We start from the raw sequence: 14,115 nt of genomic DNA on the forward strand, positions 1-14,115 counted from the left end.
TGCGCGCGTGCGCGCGCATGCGCGTGTGCTGCACGCGTTCATGTTGTGGGGGGGTGTGTATTTCTGTGTGTTTGTCATGTATGTAACTTTTTTTTAAAGATTTTATTTGAGAGCCTGAGCACAAGCGGGGGGACAGGGAGAAGCAGGCTCCCCGCTAAGCAGGGAGCCTGATGCAGGGCTCAATCCCGGGACCCTGAGATCACGACCTGAGCTGAAGGCAGACATTTAACTGAGCCACCCAGGCACCCCAGCTTTTTTTTTTTTTTTTTTTTTAACAGGATAGGATAGATCAGAGTGCATCACACTTCTCAAGGGCAGGTATTGATTTTGGAATGTGTTTTGGTTATGTACACACATCTTGATTAGATTCTAAAATGTCTTTTACTGTGGGTCACAGTCAAGAAATCTGAAAGCCATAGGTCATTCAGTCACCTGCTCTCCACTGAAATGGGCTCTTAGTTCAGGACGTAGCTCGGTGCCCATCCCAACAAACCTGTGCCCTGGGGAGGCGTGGCCCCTTGTCACCCGCTTTTGCTGGGTGGCAGACCTGGAAGAGAGCACCAGCTGCTGTGTCAGCCCTCTCCTGGGGAGCTGGTACTTAGCAGGTGCCATTTCCATTCCCTTTGGTCTCATTGGAAGTGAAGACCCTCGTCCCAGCAGCTCCTGAGGCCAAAGACCCAAGCCGGGATCTGCTCTGGGGGTTCTTGAGTTCGAGCAACGCTACCCCCTTCTGGGGATTGCTAAAAGCACTGCGGTGGCTCTGAGAGGGCCCTGGAGAATCCAGTTGAACCCTCACAGGAAGGACCAGGGTTTCTTCTCCCCAGAGACCTGACTCCGGGCTTCCTGAGGCCAAGATCCTGGCCAGGATTGTGCCCAGAGCCCTCCAGAGGCTCCCAAGGGCCTGTCTGCTCTTGCCTATGGGGAGTGAAGAGTGTGGACCGTGGCTCCTGGAGGCCACCCAGGGTCCAGCAAGCCCTGGTGCCTCCTTGCCTCCATTCGTCCAGTTAGCCAGTTAAAACCCTAGCCCCTGCATACCACACCCACCCCGTCCGGGCCCCCAGGGTCAGCAAAGAGCTTCAATATCCAAGAAAAGGGAAAGGACAAAGGAGGCCCAGGAGGATTCCCTGGCAGGATTGGGTCCCGAGATAGAGGCTCTGCCTGAGGAGAGAGAATGGGGACCACGGAGACGGGCCTTCAGCTGGAATGGAGGGTCACGAAACCCTGCACTGGAGACCTCCTGTGGGCCAAGGGGAGAAGGCCGGGGATGAGGCCGTGCCGGAGATGGATGGGGGGGAGCAGAGAAGGCCTGGATGGTCTAGCGAGGAGGAGACAGGACCCAGGCTTCCCGGCCCCTGCCGCCTGAGCCGCCCCCTTCAGACGTCATCCCACACACAGTGTTTAGACAAAGCAGCGAAGAAGAAACACAGACATCCTGGATCCCATAGGGAGGAGGCTAGGGCTGGGAACAGAAGGAGGTCTGTTTATTCCTGGCAGTCCAACATCTGAGGGGCCCCACACCCATTTCTGTCCAGGCCCCAGGCTGAACTCTCCCAGAGCCTCTGACTTCTGCCCGACCAGACGGCGTGGGTCTGAGGGCCAGCTGCTGGAAGCCTCTGGCCGCCGGCTCGCTTGAGGATGGGTTTGAAGCTGGATGCTTTCCTCTTCCCACTTTTTGTCCCAACAGAAGTCCTGCCCCCCAGGTCCCCCGACCACTGTGCAGGATGGGCAGAGCCAGACCCCTCGGGGCCCCAGCCTTCAGCCCAGGTCTCTCTCCCTGCCCTTCCCCGCTGAGGCCACAGAAGTCCCCTCGCTCGGTCTACCTGTGCTCTTGAGCAGGGAAGTCTTTCCTCATGTCTCATCTCCAGCTTTCTTGCTGCAGTTTCAACCTGCACCCTCCCACTTCAGCCTGCTTCTTTCCAGCACCCCAAGGCCTCAGTTGGTACAAGTGAAAATTGGAGCATCCCACCTCTTGGCTCCCCAGCCTTGAACTTGCCCTTCCTCTCCTCTACCTACTTTCCTCGGTGTCTCTGTGGAGCAGAAGTGCCATTCTCTTGCTTTTCACAAGCTCCCTATCTGCCATTCTCCACAGCGTTCTTTCTGGAGGGAGGCGACATGCAGAGGGCAGAAATCCTAAAACTGTTAGTAACAGCTGCTTTCATTGAGTGCCTGTGTGCCTAGTGCCCATCCAAGTCTTCATCACCCATTAGCTCAGTTAGTCTCGACATAGCGATGAGTGCACTATGAGCCCCATTCTACAGATGAGGAAGTGAGGGCAAAAGTACTTCAGTAATTTGCCCAAGTTCACAAAGCTTCAAAAAAAAGGCTCCCAGCCAGGATTCTAAGATTCAAACCCAAGCTTTCTGATTCCAACAGTGGCTCACGCCTCTTGTTCGTGACGGAGGCTTCCCATTAAGTGTCAGGCACTGGGCTATACACAGACACGCACGCTACTCCATGATACTCCCCAACAGCCCAGAGAGGTAGTTTTACTTGTTCCCATTTTACAGGCGGGAAAATTGAGGCCCAGAGATAGCTTGCCCAATGCCACACCCCCAGAGCCATTTTTACCTCGTAGCCCAGAACTTGACTCAAAGCAGTTGAGAAAAGTGTAGAATGCCCCCAGGTTCTAGACGGTAGCGTTGGCTTTATAAGCCGGCAGGCCCATCAGGGGGTAGGATGGGAAGGTGCTCAAGCTCCAACCAGCCCCACCCCTGCCACCCTCAGACACTGCTCCTCAGAATGGTAGAGCTGGACGCACTGTCGGCCGGCGGGCCACTCCAGCGGTTTAAGACTCATCAAATGTAAATGTATTCGCCGGACAGGAAGTGGAGAGGGGCAGCGGAAACCGATTATTCATTGACTGGAATGCATTTCTCAGATTAGCCAGGCAAGCAGCAGGTGACAGGGCTCCAAGTTGGGGGACCTGAGGTCGGGGACCTGCCACCTTGGTGCGAGCTGTAGCTGGTGGCTGGAGAGGGGACCCAGGTACGGGGCCGGGCGAGGGCCCTGGACGAGGCTGGGAAGGCCTCCCAGCTCCTGCGGCCCCACCCCCAGAGGCGGGGCCCGGCTGAGCCTCACCAGCCCCAGCTCCGGCCCTCCAGAACCCAGGCGGGGCAGAGCCTGGGCAGCACAGAGCCCGGGGCCCCGCTGTACCGAGGAGTGGAGGCACCATGCCCTCACCGGCCAGGACACCAGACAGCTCCAGAAGCCCCGCAGGCCTGCCTGCAGCCGTTCCCTGACACCGAGGGAAAGCCCGGCTGGGCCAGCAACACCTGCCCCCGACAGCCATGTGAGTAGCTATGCCCTCCTCCCCCCACCCCGCCCAGGGCCCAGCCTCACCTGGAGACCTCGGCCCCAGGTCTTGTAGAGGCCCGTGCACCCAGGCCAAGCCACCAGAGCCTCCGGGGCGTGCAGGTCACGGGGCCAGCCCGCCACTGGGAAGGTGGCCCCGGGGGCCAGCCCTGCCTTTCTTGGGGCTGGGGCGGGGGGACTCACTCCAGGCGAGGAGGGTTGGGGACTCACTCCAGGGGAGTGCTGGGAACTCCAGCCCCGGACTCCAGAGTCCAGGTTTGAAGTCACGGACCCTGAGGTCTCATGAGGTTTAATAAAGTTGGTGGCTCAGGGACGAAGGGAACAGAAACTAAAGGGCCTGCTAGAGAGGGAAGGATGTCCTGGGTCGAGGGCTCCGGGCTCGGGGCTCCGGGTGGGGGAGGTTGAGGAAGAGGAAATGGGCTGAGGGGAGGGGAGAGGGCCAGGAGCTTGGTGGGGCTTGGCGGGCCTGGGGGGAGCTAGGAAGGGAAGGGTCCTGAGCTCAGGGTGGTGGTGGTGCCCTAGGATCCCGTGACTTGGGGGTGGGGGCAGGTAGGAATCCTTTCCTTATTGACTTTAATCCTAGCAACGGCAGCTGCTCCCTGGCTGACAGGAGCAGGAGTTTCCCCCAGGCCCTGGGACCCCTCCTCCTCCCCACCTTGTGGCCCTGGGGCCAGGGTGCCAGAGGGGGCTGAGGACACAGACCAAGAAAGGAAAGGACGGGGCCAGATCGGAGTCACAGAATGACCAGGCCCTGCCCTCAGGCTCCTCCTGCCTGTCCCCTGGGCTCAGCTTCAGTGCCCCGAGGTGTGGCGGCTATCCTCCTTGCTGCCCGCATCCTCCTTCTCCCCAGTGACTCCTCTCTTCCTCCAGTTCCCAGGAGGGGCCCTGTTGCTAGTATGGTGCGGATGAGTCAAGTTTATGGGCTGGAAGTCCTACCCGGAGGCTGCTCACTGAGCTGTAATCGGCTATGGGGGGGGGAGGTGTCAGGGGACGGCACCCAGCTTGCTGCTGCCACCCTGGCCTGTCACTAACTCACTCACTCCTGCCCCCACCCCCCAAGCCTTAGCAACCTACCCTCTCTTAATGCTCTGGTGCCAACCAGGCTGGGAACATCTGAGGACGGGGACCCCTCCATCATCGCACCCACCTAGCCCTGGCCCCAGCCCAGCCAGCTAAATTGGCCAATTTAGAGGCCTTGCCTTGTGAGGCAGGGGATGGACAAAGTGCTTTGGGGCTGGGTGCGTCCACCCTTCAGTCTAAACGGAGGCATAAACACAGCTGCCCAGAGGGGGTCGGACAGGTGATAGCAATGGCCGCCACAGCAGGGTAGGGCCTGGGGAGCTGGGTGAACACAGCCACCCCTCCGCTCCAGCTGGTGGCTGCCACGCAGGACATACTTGTTGCTGGAGGTGACTTTTTTAAGGGAAGCCCAAAATACGAATTTTTATGTAAATTGCAACTGGCCATTAATTGGAAAAAAAAAAAAAAACGTGCATCGGCAAACAAGATAAGGCCCGTGGCGTGTAAGTGGGCAGCCTCCGGATCTCTGCGCAGCCCCGCCTAATTCTGGCTGCCCGTCTCCCATCCAGGCACGCCGGCTGCTGCTCCAGGCCTCCCCTGTCCCCAGGCCCAAGATGACACCCAACGGCACCAGGGAGGCGCCCAGCCCCGTTCCCGCGGGGGCCTTGGGGCTCTCCCTGGCCCTGGCCAGCCTCATCGTCGCTGCCAACCTGCTCCTGGCCTTGGGCATCGCCAGGGACCGGCACCTGCGCCGCCCCCCCACTGGCTGCTTCTTCCTGAGCCTGCTGCTGGCCGGGCTGCTCACGGGGCTGGCGCTGCCCACGCTCCCTGGCCTCTGGAACCAGAGCCGCCGGGGCTACTGGTCCTGCCTCCTCCTCTACTTGGCGCCCAACTTCTCCTTCCTCTCGCTGCTCGCCAACCTCCTGCTGGTACACGGCGAGCGCTACATGGCGGTGCTGCGGCCGCTCCAGCCCCGCGGGAGCACGAGGCTGGCCCTGCTCCTCACCTGGGCGGGCCCCCTGCTCTTCGCCAGCCTGCCCGCTCTGGGGTGGAACCACTGGGCCCCCGGCGCCAACTGCAGCTCCCAGGCTGTCTTCCCCGCTCCCTACCTCTACGTGGAAGTCTACGGGCTCCTGCTGCCCGCCGTGGGGGCCGCTGCCCTTCTCTCGGCCCGCGTGCTGGCCACTGCCCACCGCCAGCTGCGGGACATCCGGCGGCTGGAGCAGGCCGTGTGCCGCGGCGCACCCTCGGCCCTGGCCCGGGCCCTTACCTGGAGGCAGGCGAGGGCGCAGGCCGGGGCCACGCTGCTCTTCGCGCTGTGCTGGGGGCCCTACGTGGCCACGCTGCTCCTCTCCGTCCTGGCCTTCGAGCAGCGCCCTCCGCTGGGGCCGGGAACCTTGTTGTCCCTCATCTCACTGGGCAGCGCCAGCGCGGCGGCCGTGCCCGTGGCCATGGGGCTGGGTGATCAGCGCTACACGGCGCCCTGGAGGGCGGCCGCGCGGAGGTGCCTGCGGCTGCTGCGGAGAAGAGGCTCCCGGGCTGGGCCGGGCCCCCGCACGGCCTACCACGCCAGCAGCCAAAGCAGCGTGGACCTCGACTTGAACTAGGGGAAGGGCCTCTGCTGGCTCCTACTTGAAGCATCTGTCCATCTCGGCCACCAAGCCCGCCTCCTCTTGTCCCCAGGCCTCCGGATCAGAGGCCCTGCCCTTATCTGACCCCACCCTGACCAAATAAACTCCGCCGGCCCCTTCACGGGTATCTCATTCAGCATCTCCGAAAGAGGCAGGAGGGACACCCGTGGCAAGAAACTGAAGCCACACGGGCATCCAGAGATCCCAGGGCCTCAGAATCCACCATTGGGGAGGACGAGCCGCCGCCCCAAACGGTGAGCTGAAGGATCTGGAAATCTAGCAGAGTTTGCAGGGAGCCTCACCCCGACGTGCCCCTCACTGGTTCCTCATGTCCGCACGCCACAAAATCCACACACACGGTCTCTGGGAAGTATATTTTATTTACATTTTTAAAATCTGTAACTAATATCTCTTCCTCCTTTCCACCCCCAGAGACTTGGGAAGGGAAAGAACGGGAACCTCAAAGACCTACTCCCCACATACAAACAACCCCCCCCCCCTCCGTGGCTCACACCAGCAAATGAAGGTGAAAGAGAAAGAGGCCTGACCCCCCCTGAGGGACCCGCAGGTCTGGGTGGGGGGGGGTGGGCAAGGGGTGGGTTTCTTAAGAGAAGGGACAGAGGGGGCAAATCAGTTTAAAGGGGTTGGAAAGTAGTCCGAGGCCCCCCCTCCTCTTCCCCCGTACCCTACCACCTCTGCTGGTGGGGTTCTCCCTTCACCCCTCAACACCAAAGCAGAGGCTGCAGCCGTTAGCGGTCAGGTCTCTGGACACAAAATACTTTTGCTTTGTGGTCTCCTGACGTAGTCACCACCAGAGAGGCATCTCTGTGGAAAGAAAGCGCAGGTTGAAGGGACTGAAGGACCTGGGGCCCGGCCCCGAGCCCACTACCCAGGGGCCCTCGGATGGCCTCCTCCAGTGCGTCCTCAATCCTAGATCCCTGGTGGTTGAGTGAACACACTCGAAGCCAGCAACCAGTGAGGGGATCAGAGAAGAGCCACAGCGTAGGGGAGACGGTTCCAGCCCCTCAGCCCTGGAACGGAGATGTGACGGCCCACGTGGGTCACCGTCAACCAGAAGTGACAACTCCCTCAGGCTTCCCAGCACTTGGGACTCACAGGCCACCACCAGGCATTGGGTCCCAGCTTCCCTTAGGAAGGCCCTCCCGCACCCCAAGGACCCTGCGGTCCCCCAGGGGCTATTCCCACCTTCCAAATACACAGAGAGACTCCAGCCCTTGCCCAATTCACGTACTTGCTGAGGGCAAAGTCCAGGATCTCGGCCGTATGGCCCCGGTAGTCAGTGAGCAGGCGGCCGGTGCGAGCGTCCCAGAGGCGCACGATGCCATCCAGGCTGCAAGTATAAACCACGGCGGTGCCCGCCTCCCACAGCAGCTGCACGATGCCCGACTACACCAGGGTGCCAGAGACAGAGCAGCGTCAGGGCCCGGAAAGCGGAGAGGCACCTGCGCAACTCTCAGGGAGGGAGGGGAGGAGTGGGGGGTGGGGAGGGCCACAGAGAGCCGGGCCAGAGCTCCAGGCTGCCTGTACCTGGTGCTGACACTGGTGCCTGAGGGTCTGCGTAGACAGGTCATAGATGGCCAAGGTCCCATCCAGGTAGCCAACAGCTGCCAAGGGCATCCTGGGTGGAGGAGAGCACCATTAAGGCTCGTGGAAGGACCTGGACTCACGCACCCTGCACTCCTCCCTGGTTCCCCGGCCCAGGCACCCCTCACCAAACCCTCTTCTCCCCAGCTGTCCTCCTCGCCAGGCCGAGGCCCTTCTCACACTCACACGCTGCAGAAGCCCAAAGACTCCACAGAGTTGGACTCGCTCTCCTCCCCTTCTCCCACGTTGGGCTGGGAGGCCACGGTCTCGGGTCTGAAAACACCCACCACCTATAAGCCATGGGAGAGAATCCGAGGATGGAGGGAGGCCTGACTAGGAGGAAGAAAGGCAACAGGAGAGGGGCCGAGGGAGTCATCAGAGGGGAAGGGGAGGGCATGCGCAGCACAGGCCCCACAGCCCGGCTCCAGGTCGCACTCACCTTGCCGGTGGCGGCACTGACCAGCTTGGCCTGGCAGTCCACAGAGCCAGTGAGGATCAGACTGCCGTCCTGGTTGGTGGCGACACAGGTCAGAGGGCCCTGGTGACCCTCAGTCCCTAGGACGGAGCAGACAGCTACGTCAGGCTTCATCCTGGCCCCCGAGCCCTGCCCCAGATCTTCCACACAGAGACCCAGTGAACCCGTCCCGTGCCCCGGAGACCTTTCAGTACGTGGATCGGGCCTCCCTGCTTCAGGTCCCAGATCCTGACGGTGCCATCTTCATAGCCGACCACAGCTCTCTTCCCTGGAGGGCCACAGGCACAGATGGAGAGGGGGACAGACAGCGCTCTCAGGCACACCCAGCAACGGAATGGGGGGCAGGGGAGGACAAGAAAGTAAGGGAGCCGTCGCCGCCCCCGCAACTAGCGGACAGTCAGGGCAGGAAAGGGGAAGCAGTCTGCTCTGGGGCCTGTGTCCACGTTCTGGACAGCAGACCTCGGAGCTGGCCAGCTAAGGCCCAGGAGGGAGCCTGGGAAGGTGCGTAAACCTGGAGCCGACCTCTCTGTGCCCCGGGAAGGACAGACGGGGGAGCGGCCCTCACCATCAGGGAGGACTCGGCCACAGGTAGCTGGGCAGTTGGGGCCTTGGAAAGTCTTGCAGTCACCATTCGGGACCTTCCACATCCAGGTGTTGCCATCGGCCGTGCCCGCCAAAAGGACAGGGGCCCGAGGGTGCCACTCCATCCACTGGGCAGAGAGGAAGGGTCAGCAGGGAGGCCCGTCACCCCGGCCCCCCAGAAGCCCGTCCCGAAAGCTCCACCCGAGCTGTCCTTGCTTCTGAGGTCGGCAGGGACGGGCCAGGAAACAGAGCCAGACACGCCTGCTGCACCTGGAGAGCGTGCAGCCTTCGAGCTGGCTTGGTCTGGTGAAGGCGAGACTGGACCCCGCAGCTCTCAGCTCCTACCCAAGGCCCCAGGCAGCCGAACACCACCCTGTTGATCTCACCTCCAGATCTCCTGCTTCAAAGGACCAGACCTCTTCCTTGGTGTCCACCTGCCACACTTTCAAGAGGCCACTCATGTCCCCTGTGGCTACAAGGGTAGAGTCGTGGCTGAAACCAGCACAAGTAACAGAGTCTTTATGGCCTGCAAAGGGAAGGAGGCAGAAAGAGAGGAGAACATCAGGAGAACAGGACCCAGGTGTCTGGCCCAGAACAGACCAGATAGGAAGAGAAGAAGGGTGAGTCCCACCATAACAGGTGACTCAAGCTCACTGCCGCTCCAGGAGCCAACACCCCCAGGTCTCCCTAGGGGTAGCAATGCTAGCCTCCCATTCAACCATGCGTAGCCCAGGTCTCTGCCCTCCCCATTCCGTCCACTCCACAGCTCTGCCCAAAATACCGGTTCCTCCTTTCTAAATACTCCTATGCCGCTCCTCCCCATGCCCAAGACAGACTAGGTTATTCTGTTTTGAGGTCCTTGGGTCCAGCATAGAGCTGGCACAAAACGTGGATCAGTAAATGGCCGCTGGATGCACACCCACTGCGGGCTAGCCCCCTAAGACCTCCAAAGGAACATGCCCTCGCCCGCACCCCCTCACCTGCACACTCAAAGAGCAGCTCCCCATCGCTGAGCCTCCACACGAAAGCCTTGTCATCTTCACCCCCCGTCACTGCCAAGGTGTTGGTCTTGGGGTCCAGGCTCACACAAAACACAGATGCTGTCCCAAAAGATATTCCATGAGTAAGTGGACAGGGCTCCCGCCCCGGGTTCTGTCCTTCGGGACCTTCAGGAAGCCCACCCCCTTCCACCCAAAGCAACATATGTGTCTTTCCTCTTGGAAAACAAGGATGTATCCAAGTTCTTCTAAATTTCAAAGGTCCAGTTGTTGGAGAAATCCCTCCCCATGCTTGCCAAGATCCAAGTCCTTCCCCGGAGCTGCTGCCTTCACCACCCCAGACAGATGCACAGACAGGAAGTGTACATGTGCAGGCTGAGACCAGGCTGAGCACAGAGTGAGGAATGCACTGTGTCACTTACCTTATTAAGGGCTAATATTCGAGAGAATTATATAAAACATGCTCAAAAATGTACTACTACCTCTCATTTACAACAAGATAACTTTCTGAAAAGAAACTAAGACCCAGACAGATTCATAACGATCACAAATCACTAAGGAGCACAAGGAGGACTTGAAGCCAGGTGTCTCTGCCGGCTCAGGGAGCCAAGCTCTCCCCCAGGCCCTCACAGTGCGAACTCCTCTGGGGCAAGGCCAGCTTCTGTTTTCCCACCTCCATGTCCCTGGGAAGACTCCCTACACAGCAGGTGTCTGATGTTCAAATGCCCACGTGCACTGAGTTGATGATGGATCTCCTTAGAGACCTACCTGAATGCAATGCAAAGGTGACTTCACTATCGTCTGGGCCCTCCATGCTGCCGACCACCCCTTCCTGGGGTTCCAGAACCCAGCCTTCCTCGTTGCCCTCTTCCTCTTCTTCCTCTTCTTCAAAGTCCACATCTTCCATCTCCTGGGCCAGATCATCTGCTTTGGGGAGAGGGTTAAGAGATGGGGCTCCGCACACAGTAAGAAAGAGGGAAGGGGTGAAATGATGGGGAGGCCTGAGGCGCTGGGGTGTAGCCAGAGGGTCGGCTGAGGTCAGACAGAGAGGGTGAAGCCAGGGCGGGGGCGGCGGGGGGGAGAAGCGGCGGGGAGGAGGGGGCACTGGGGACGGAGGACAGGAGAGGTCTGAGGACCCGGGGTTGGCCAGAGACGGTGTGGGAAGGGAGGACCGAGGGGATGATGGGAAGGGGGTGTGTGAGGGGAAGGGCCAGAGGAGGCGTCAGGGGAACCCCCACCCCTGCCAGGCCTGAGAACTAAGTGTGGGGGCAGGGCAGGGGGGAAGGGCGAAAGAGGTCGGTAGGAATGACCGGTGGGGAGGGGAGGGGAGGGGGGAGAAGCAGGGGTCAGAGGCCAGGGGTGAGCGCCTCCTGTCCCACGGTCCGAGGCGCGGCAGTTCTCACCCGGGTCCGGCGGGCCAGGATCCAGTTCTACCACCTCGATAATCTCCTCATCACCATGGAAGCTCAGGGTCTCCAGTGGGGGGGTGTCAGCCGCGGCCCCGCTCTCGGATTCGGACTCCATGCGGCGCAAGCGGCCGATCCACTTCTCTGGGCCCAAACGCCTCCCAGAGTCAGCTCTGCGCGACGACTCGGAACTCGAGCCCCTCCTCCCGGGAGGAAGTAGGCGTAGGCGACTCCCCGTCAGGAAGAGCGACGGCCGCTAGGCCAATAGCGAAGGGGCCTAACTGGCCGACCCACCAATCATAGGGCAGAGTTGGGAGAGGGGGACGGGGCGTGGCGGGGAGAACCCAAACTCCGCCTGGCCTGACTCCGCCTCCAACAGGAGGGAAACAAGCGAGCGTGCGCGCCTCCGGGGTCTCTTGGGAAGAGTAGTTCTCCCGGGTCCCCTCGCAGGCTTCTGGGAGATGTAGTTTCCGGTCTGTAGGCAGGACGGAAGGAGCGGGGGAGGCCCCTTACGCAAACTACAATTCCCGGCGGTGAGCGCGGTGAAGGGGGGTGGGATCTGAACATGGCGGCGGTGGTAGCTGCTACGGCGCTGAAGGGCCGGGGGGCGAGAAATGCCCGCGTCCTCCGGGGTAAGGAGAGGGACCCCGGGGAGGGCAGGACGGCAGGGGATCCGCTTTTTCTATACATCCCGACCAGCGATAGCAGGAGGTCATGGCTGTTTATTCCTGCCAGCACCCCTATGCAGGATCATGAAGAGTCTGGGGGCTAAAAGATGCTCTCTAGAGGTCGCCCAGTCCATCCCCCCTGCCCTCAAGTTACGAGACACCTCTGGGGTCATGCTGCGAGAGGGAGCTCCGAGGAAGCCTTTTAGACTCCCGCGCTCCAGGTGTTTCACACTCACCGCAGTGCAGAGGAAAGAGCCCTGGGCTTCTGGTGGCTTGGGTTCTAGCCCCGGATAATTAGCAGTTTGACCTTGGGTGAAGCAGTTCGTCTCTCAGGGTTTCAGTTTCCTCTTCTATAAAATAAGGGGATGGAGTAGACTACCTTTAAGCTCCCAGTGCTAACATTCTGCCGTTTGAAAACCTTTCCTCGGATTTCCTTCATACGTCTTATGTGAGCCCCACTGCAGTCCTTCACATCCTGTCGTCTGAGCAGATGAAGAACAACGAAGCTCGCTCTCCTGGCACCAGGGTGATGAGCCCGCAGTGACGTGGAAGTGGCTTCCAGAGGTGCCACCTCGATGGCAAATTTCCCATTTCCCTTTGGATTCTCCCTGGCACTTGTTACTCCAAACTGCAGTCACTACCCTTCCTCCCCAAGGGCTGTCTTCTCATCCTCTCTTACTGACCTTCTTTTCTTCTACCTACAGGGATTCTCTCAGGAGCCACAGCTAACAAGGCCTCCCAGAGCAGGACGCGGGCACTGCAAAGCCACAGCTCCCCAGAGAGCAAGGAGGAGCCGGAGCCCCTAGCCCCTGAGCTGGAATACATTCCCAGAAAGCGGGGCAAGAACCCCATGAAAGCTGTGGGACTCGCCTGGTGAGTTTTAACTAAAACTCTTTGCCCACCAATGGGGAGTGGCACAGGGGAGGGCGGGACCCAGAAACTTCAAGTTTCAGGTGGTGAGTTGAATCTGAGGTGTGGGGACAGGACTGCTTGGTGTGAGGACTGGAATCTCAGAGGAATGGGGCAGGGAAAGTGGGAAAGTATGTGGAATTGGAGACACAGTGGGTTTTCTGTGTAGGAACCTGAGCTAATCTGATTTGAATTTGGGTCCCTGGCCTTATTCAGTCTTTTGGAAGCTTGGGCTGAAAGCCAATTGAGCTCTTTCATTGAGATCATGTGAGATTGTGTTAGTTGTATAAGTAGCATCTAGAAGGTGTTCAGTGCATCGTTTTTTGGATCTGACTCATCTTAATTTGTATCGTTGATCAATATTAAAAGGAAAGGAGGGGAAAATTAACGTTTTTTTCCACACCTGAGGTGTGCCAGTACTTTACAGTGTAATGTAGGTTTTCTGAGATGAATAAAAATCCCCTAAATCCAAAAGACAAAAAAACATTTTTAAAAAATTACATCCCATTTCACGGAGGAGGAAATGAAGGTTCAGGGGTGGGGTTCTCACCAGGTCTTGTGACTCCATGCCCTCTCCCCCACACCAAAGTGCCTCCCAGGTAGCAGTTACTCAGATGAAGAAGGCGAGTCTGGGAGGGGACATGGGGTGGTTAAGGCAGAGGGAACCTTTGCCAACACTTGGAGAGGGAAGGAGGATGGGCCCTCTGGAGAATCTTGCTTAGTCGGTATGGCAGGATTGCAGGGCTCAGTCAAGGAGTGTCAAGCTATAGGGGACAGGAATGAAAAGGTGGGCAGAGGACCAACCACACTGGGCCTTTTGTGCTGTGCCTAGGAGTTTGGATTTGGCCAGGAAGTGACGGAGAGCTGTTAGAGTTTTAAGCAGTGCAGTGGCAGGATCTGATTTGCTTGGGGCCCTCCAGCAGCCAGTGCGGAGGCTGCACAGACACGAGAGGTATTGCGGTGTTCGTGCGACCAAGGAAGCTGGAATGAGATTCCCCCAGCTCCTCTGGCTCAGGCTTGGCCCCTCCCCAAACCCCGTGCACATCTCCCCACCCCTAGGGCCATCGGCTTCCCCTGTGGTATCCTCCTCTTCATCCTCACCAAGCGGGAAGTGGACAAGGACCGTTTGAAGCAGATGAAGGCTCGGCAGAACATGCGGGCATCCAACACGGGCGAGTATGAGAGCCAGAGGTTCAGGGCCTCCTCCCAACATGCCCCGTCTCCTGAAGCTGAGTCGGGGGTACAAGCCTGACGAACACTGCAACCCTCTCCTAGACTGTATTGACTGTGGCCTCCAAGACTGGAAGTCCTTTGGGTTTGGCCAGGATTCCCGTCCTTGCCTGTGAGGTCCGCCAGAGGGCGCGTGAAGCCCAGGCCGCTGCCAGCCCCTGCCCCGCCCCTCCCCAGAAGCCAGCCAAAGGCAAATAAAGTCACTGAGTGTTTTGAGAGCAAAGGAACCAGGAGTGGGCTTGTGAATTCCTTGGGACGGGCGGGGCAGAGGGATGGGTT

The 14,115-nt window shown here is 59.7% G+C and overlaps 3 protein-coding genes across 4 annotated transcripts; 2 read left to right on the forward strand and 1 right to left on the reverse strand.

Annotated features, from left to right (window-relative positions):
- The first annotated feature begins 3,155 nt into the window (after nt 1-3,155).
- On the forward strand, nt 3,156-6,330 carry GPBAR1 (G protein-coupled bile acid receptor 1). The gene is made up of 2 exons (XM_045777594.2): nt 3,156-3,289; nt 4,902-6,330. The coding sequence occupies exon 2, from the start codon at nt 4,947-4,949 to the stop codon at nt 5,937-5,939; it is 993 nt and encodes a 330-aa protein (XP_045633550.1). The 5' UTR covers nt 3,156-3,289; nt 4,902-4,946; the 3' UTR covers nt 5,940-6,330.
- AAMP (angio associated migratory cell protein) lies at nt 6,326-11,232 on the reverse strand. Of its 2 annotated transcripts, none has more exons than XM_045777595.2 (11): nt 11,027-11,232; nt 10,392-10,550; nt 9,606-9,725; nt 9,012-9,151; nt 8,609-8,753; nt 8,228-8,311; nt 8,008-8,123; nt 7,755-7,858; nt 7,512-7,602; nt 7,216-7,370; nt 6,326-6,788 (listed from the first exon to the last, which is right to left on the reverse strand). In XM_045777595.2, exons 1-11 carry the CDS (start codon nt 11,145-11,147, stop codon nt 6,713-6,715), a joined length of 1,311 nt encoding a protein of 436 aa, XP_045633551.1. In that variant the 5' UTR covers nt 11,148-11,232; the 3' UTR covers nt 6,326-6,712. The 2 variants fall into 2 exon arrangements, with proteins under 2 accessions (XP_045633551.1, XP_045633552.1); XM_045777596.2 differs by having other exon boundaries at nt 10,392-10,547; nt 11,027-11,231.
- A 306-nt stretch (nt 11,233-11,538) lies between these two features.
- LOC123779421 (putative thioesterase PNKD) lies at nt 11,539-14,063 on the forward strand. Its single transcript, XM_045777511.2, has 3 exons — nt 11,539-11,661; nt 12,402-12,570; nt 13,666-14,063. Exons 1-3 carry the CDS (start codon nt 11,595-11,597, stop codon nt 13,856-13,858), a joined length of 429 nt encoding a protein of 142 aa, XP_045633467.1. The 5' UTR covers nt 11,539-11,594; the 3' UTR covers nt 13,859-14,063.
- The last annotated feature ends 52 nt before the right edge of the window (nt 14,064-14,115 follow it).

This window comes from Ursus americanus, chromosome 1 (genome assembly GCF_024610735.1).
Source record: "Ursus americanus isolate L20-20 chromosome 1, mUrsAme1.1.p, whole genome shotgun sequence".
NCBI lineage: Eukaryota > Metazoa > Chordata > Mammalia > Carnivora > Ursidae > Ursus > Ursus americanus.